The following is a 6,000-nucleotide window of genomic DNA, read 5'->3' on the forward strand; positions in this document are numbered from 1 at the left end:
CTCAGATCTAGTTGGGCTTTGGCCCTTCTAATCTTCTCCCTGCATAACTGCACAGCATCCTTGTAATCCTCCTGAGTTGCCAGCCCCTTCTTCCAAAGCTTATAAATTCTCCTTTTATTCTTGAATTCCAGACGAAGCTCTCTACTCAGCCAGGCTGATCTTCTTTGCCACCAGCTCGTGTTTTGGCACGTGGGGAGAGCCTGCTCTTGCACCTCTAAGATTTCCTTCTTGAAAAGAGACCAGCCTTCCTGGACTCCTTTGTCCTTCAGAAATGCCTCCCAAGGGACTCTGCCAACAAGCCTCCTAAACAGGTCAAAGTCTGCCCTTCGGAAGTCCGAGGCAGCAGTTCTCTGGCTCACCTTCCTTACTTCTCCAAGAATAGAAAATTTGATAATTTCATGGTTGCCATGGGCAAGGCCACCTCCAACTGACATATTACCCACGAGTCCTCTGTTCACAAACAACAGGTCCAGTGGGGCCTGTAAGTTTCCTTAAAAAAGGTTCACATTCCCACCCGAAAATCTTCAGGGAAAAAACCTGTATGTAGGTATTTTTTCCTGTGTCCAAACAAAAATTCATCTGTCATAAAACAATCAGTTTATGCTACAAGTTGTTACACAGTTTTTCTCTTATTCTGCTGCATGAAAAAGATAGGTAAATATTACTACTGGATCACAGATGAAAGTGCAAGTATTATATTTAAGCGATTTATACATGGCAATGCACCATATGAGCTTCAAAGCAACGATTATTGAGGACCCTTTCGTCTTCCACTTCCATGACTTTACATTTAGAAAACATACCTTTACATACTGTATTTTTTCTGTATTTTTAAAAATTATTTACAAACTTTACCTAATAACGTTACTGTCAAACGATGAATCTTCAGTTCTTTTTTTTCTTTTTTTTTTGACAAGTATTTGATACACAACCTGCATTTGATTATTGTTAAGGTTCGTTTTAACATTCTTAGCAGTATGACATTCAAAGAGCTAGTGTCCAGTAGTCCTGATCTAAATTGCTTAAACATTCTTTTGTGTTCAATATGGTTTTTTTCAGGGTCATTCTGAGGAGTGGTCAAAACCATAAGGCTTAGGAGTTTTCTGAAGTTTATGAGATCTGGATGCAGGGATTACACATACATTTTAGAGATGGGCTCCAAAGAGAAGGCTGAAATCCCTATTGTTTTCGCCAATGTTTTGATCTGAACTACTGGAAAATGTTTTGTTCTAATGTCAGAACAACTTTATATGTTCATGCTGATAAAATGCTGCATACACATGCGGCCAATACTTTTATCAATACAAATCTGTGATCTGTTATGCATGGCTGACACCTCAGCTATAACTCTGGAGTATTGATTTGCTTCTCAAATCAGTTCCACTCTGTGTCAGGAATAACATGCTGCCATGGTGATAAACTGTAAGCTCCTCTGTCTGAAATGTTAATAACCTTCTGGATTCTGTAAGCAAATTTGTGCTTACCCACATGGTGCCAGTTACAGTGAGGTGGAAACAGAGGTATATAAAAACTTAGGCATATAGTCAGTTTTTGTCCTCAGGCATGAATAATTACAATAAACAAGAGCAATCAGTAATTCAGTAAAGTTTCTCTGTGGATGTATCTTCATATATGGGAAATATGCCATAAGTAAATAGGACTGTATTGAAAATAGTACCTAAAACCACAGAGCCTGGAATTTCTTTTTCCCAAAAGCATTTTCCCTGTTTTTTCATGTCTGGTTTTGGTTGAGTGTATCATGACTATGACAAACATGTGAAAAGCACATTTGGTGAGAGCTCAGTCCAGCTGCTAGCTCATTGTGTGCAATCATGCATTCTTCTTGTTAGATTGTCTAGTATTTGCAGCCTGCTATGCCACCTTTGCTATTGATAGAGGTATAGTTTCTCAGCACAGCTTTATAGTCATATTATCCTTCTTACTGAAACAGCAGTTGAGTAAACTGGGTTTCTAGGTGGCCCACGCCTGCGGCTTGCTACTTAGCAGTCAGGCTGATTATTGAGAAATCTGAGGCAAAGGACACTGTTCTTTATATGGGCTGATTATGTTGCTGTCGAAACTTAAATGGTAGCTTTTAGTGTACTGGTTATCTAATAATAAATAAAAGAGTTGGTAAATCTGTCTGCCCAGTGTTCAAGTCTGGACAGAGGAAAGAGGGCAAACTTTCTGTTGCTCAAATTAGAAGTGGTTAAACATCACCTACTTGTGTTGAACCCTGCATACTCCACTGTATGCACTCATGTCCCATACCTAATCAATAAATAAGATCAAGAGAGGCATACAAAACCACATATGGATGTTGTTTTAAAAAACAGGTTCTAAGTTATTAGTTGTAGGTAAGAGCCTTTGAGAACTCTAATTAAAACTTTAATTTTCTGATTCCTTATTTGCTGTTCAAACTGTTGGACTTTTATCTCTTTGATGTTTGAGTTGGAAGAATGGATGTTGTGCAGATATAATATCAAAAAGCTCTAATAACATTTCAAAAGAGAAACAATGAGGCCAGCAAACTTATTTATACTTGTGACCCAATTAGTGATATGAGCCATTACCCCATATAACAAATTAGTGCACAGCTACAAAGAAATATCATTGAATCGACAGAAAGAATATACAGAGGTGCTCCTTCCAAATCACTCTTTAGGGCGGCTGGTTGCTGAGCAGATATTAAGAACAGTGCTTGGTAAAGAATTTTCAAGTTGGTTAAGAACCAATACATGTCTAAAGCTACTTTGAGTAGCTTTTTAAACCTATTTTATTCATAATGGCTTGACATAAATACCATGCATGTTTGCCTCTCTTCTACAGAGATGTGAAAGGGTAGGTGGTAAGAGCAAGTAAACCTCTGACACTGCCTTCCCTCATTTGTCTATGCTGTGTAAAATGCACATGATTTATCCAGACCTCTTCATTAAAATGAATTCCACCTCAATGTGAGTCCACAATCCAAAGTAAGAAAACAGATTTCCCCTTGAAAACTGTTTATGATTTTTTTTATCAGCAAACCCTTTAGTAGTATTTGTTCATTGAATGCTTGCATGAATGCTCCTTGTGATTCTGGTAGCATTTCTCTTGAAAAATAACTTAATAAGCATTGTAAAGTTTCATATAGCCCAAAACACACATGAAAATATTTTGTTAAATTCTCTGTTTTAACCAAGTTTACCTTTGTTTTGTACAGAGATTCACTCAAATAGCATAGATAGTATTTGATGACCTTGCAGAGGTCGTTTTAAGACTTGAGTGTATTAGTGTACAGTGCTATACTCATTCAAAGCCTTACTTCAGTGTAACAGGTAAGGAAAGAGAGAACAACACCCCCCTCTCCTCCCTTAAAAATTTATTCTTTACAGTAGCATTCCCCTTCTCAGTGCAATCAGTACAATGAGTGAAAATATCATCTCTGCATGCATTGCCTTCACGTATTAACCTTCCTCTTCAGGGTATTTTCACTGGTATATTTGCCCCTGTGCCCTTGTCCCAGTGCCCTCCTGTGTTGCTGCCCTGAACCTCCCAACATCAAGTACATACAGAACATACAAACACACCAGGATTTACCTTATAAATACTGATCCGGAGTTCTCTGTAGGGCTGGCTGGCATGCTATTACTTGACTTTTGGAAGCTGCTCTGACTTGCAGAGTGAAAAACTGAGTCCTCCAAGGAGCTGCCTTTTCTCATCATTTTAATGGAGTTAACTGCAGAGTTAGGCAAGTTCAGTTCTAGACCGATTCTTCACATGCACAGCCTTTCACTGCTATAGGAAGTGCAATGCTCATGTGACTGCAGCTCAGGCTAGTTTTTAAAGCCTGTTAATGAGTAACACATTGATGAGACATCATAAGGTGGTTTTCTTTTTCATCTGCAGCACTTCATAGCTTTACTTGGAATCAAAAATCATTAAATTTATGTTCACTGTGTCTTTGGAATATAATTGTTAATAGCAGTAACTTGTTTTGATTAATTAGGAAAAATAAGGAATGCAAAACGAGAACTCCAAATGATGTTTCATAGACAGGTCTGTACCAAAAACTGTAACATGGTCTGTCATAAATTCTGCTTTGTGAATTATCAACCTGTCTATAACTACGCATGACTGAATAACATAATTGTATCTCTTTCAGGATTGACTATGTCCACCTGTGCTGACACAGTGAAAAACTGGTGCCCTTGTTTTCACGTAGTTGCTATAAAGTCAAGTCATTATAGTGCAGCTTAAATATAGATAATATTTTAATTCTTGATGCACGAAAACCAAACTGAGCAAAACCAGTTTGCCTAACAATTTTTTTTTCCGTAGGAATTGACAAACATTAACTGCAAGCTTGCCCAGTTTTCTGTTTGTTGAAGATGGCAATAATGATTAGGTTAGTCAAGAAAATGCTAAGTGATGTTTCTTTGGATTGCAAGTCCTCTTATAATACCAATTAGCACCACAAGGCCTCCAGATATACTGTTAAACTTCATTTGGGACCTGCATGGTAATAAGGGTTTGACTATGAGACTGAACAAACATACTGAATGTAATGCTCTCTTTCTATTCTCAGCATCTATTAATAGATTGTGAAGGCATATAAATGCATTTGGACTGTTCCCATGTTTTACTTGTGAGCTCAAAGACGTCTAGTCAAACTGTGATGTGTTTGTTTCTTCATGATTTTTTGGTTGGTTGCTGTTTGCTTTTTTTTAGGAGGCGGGAGGAGTCTCTGGTTTCTTTCCCTGACTAAACAACTTATCTTTGCTTATTTAAATATAAAATTTATTTTGTGATCAGTATTAAGCAAACTGTAACGAAATCTGTAAATGTCAGGAACAACAGCAGAAACAGTAACTATTAAAATACAGGATAAGCATAATAGCTGAGAAGCAAAGGTAGACATGAAACAGCAGTTTCCGTGAAGAGAATATTCTGAATAAACATGAGAAGTCTTGAAAGTTAAAAGACAGAAAAGGAAATACAAACTCCTTATCATCTTAGGTATTCCTTGTGAAATGGAAGAAATTGAACACTTGTACTTAGGAGCAGTATTTAAGCTGCTTGGAAACTGAGATAGATTGGGCTTTTTTCTTACTCTGATTCTACTTGACCCTGTGTGATCATAGACTACAAACACAGGGCTGGCTGTCTAGGCAAAGTCTCTGTACTTTATTCCTCCTCCATAAAACAGGCTATATAACCTTCAAAAATACAGTAAACAAAAGCTATTTTCCTCCTCTAGTCACAAGGAGAATTGGCCATGGCTCTGTTGTGTTGTTCACGTCTACCCACTTAGGATAGGAAGTCTTTATTCTTGTTAAAGAAACAAGCATTCCTAAAACCAATTAGAAAATTTAAGTGACATAGTGAGCTTGTAAATCATTAATATGAAATATTTATATTTGAAAACAATCTATTTGTATAGTAAAATGTAAATAAAACCCTTCATTAAAAGTCAGAATGTCAACTGTGTTCCTCTGGTATGTTAAAGATTAAGTACAGAGAGAGGGTAATTTAATTTTTCCCTTAATGGGTAATTGCAGGAGCATTTTTAGCAAGTAGCAACCATGACACGATTTCCTTCCTTCAAGTTCAGGCATCTTTGCTGTTGTCCACAAAGCAGTGACATTCACTTACAGAGCACCATGGCCCCCTCTAAACTACTGTATGTTGCCACACACTACCACACCGTACATCTACGCTTTCTAGCTTGCAGTTATATGACCACATCGTGTGTGCCTGTACTGAAGGGCTTCTAAGCTTGCCCATGCTAGTGCTATACTAACCAGGCCAGGTACTTAGCTGGTGAGTTAAATGCTCCTGCGGCTACACAAATGGTATTACTGAGCTAGTTTAGGACTAGCTCAGGCCTGACTACATAGAATCATTTTGTTTGGAAAAGACCTTTCAGATCATCAAGTCCAACCTTAAACCTGTCACTGCCGAGTCCACCACATGAACTTTGTTGCAGTGACGCTGGTGTTATGTACGGTCATGTGTAGC

The 6,000-nt window shown here is 37.8% G+C and overlaps 1 protein-coding gene across 2 annotated transcripts in view; it reads right to left on the minus strand.

The window, feature by feature from the left end:
• GRAMD2B (GRAM domain containing 2B) overlaps positions 1 to 3,797 on the minus strand; it is a 44,835-nt gene extending 41,038 nt beyond the window's left edge. Inside the window, exon 1 of one of the 2 annotated variants that reach the window (XM_005506696.3) lies at positions 3,580 to 3,797. In XM_005506696.3, coding sequence (XP_005506753.2) covers positions 3,580 to 3,704 — 125 coding nt within the window. In that variant the 5' untranslated portion in view covers positions 3,705 to 3,797. The remainder of the gene's footprint in view (positions 1 to 3,579) is intronic. The other variant, XM_021293304.2, reaches the window with a different exon arrangement.
• Positions 3,798 to 6,000: the final 2,203 nt, after the last annotated feature.

Source organism: Columba livia, chromosome Z (assembly GCF_036013475.1).
Source record: "Columba livia isolate bColLiv1 breed racing homer chromosome Z, bColLiv1.pat.W.v2, whole genome shotgun sequence".
Lineage (NCBI taxonomy): Eukaryota > Metazoa > Chordata > Aves > Columbiformes > Columbidae > Columba > Columba livia.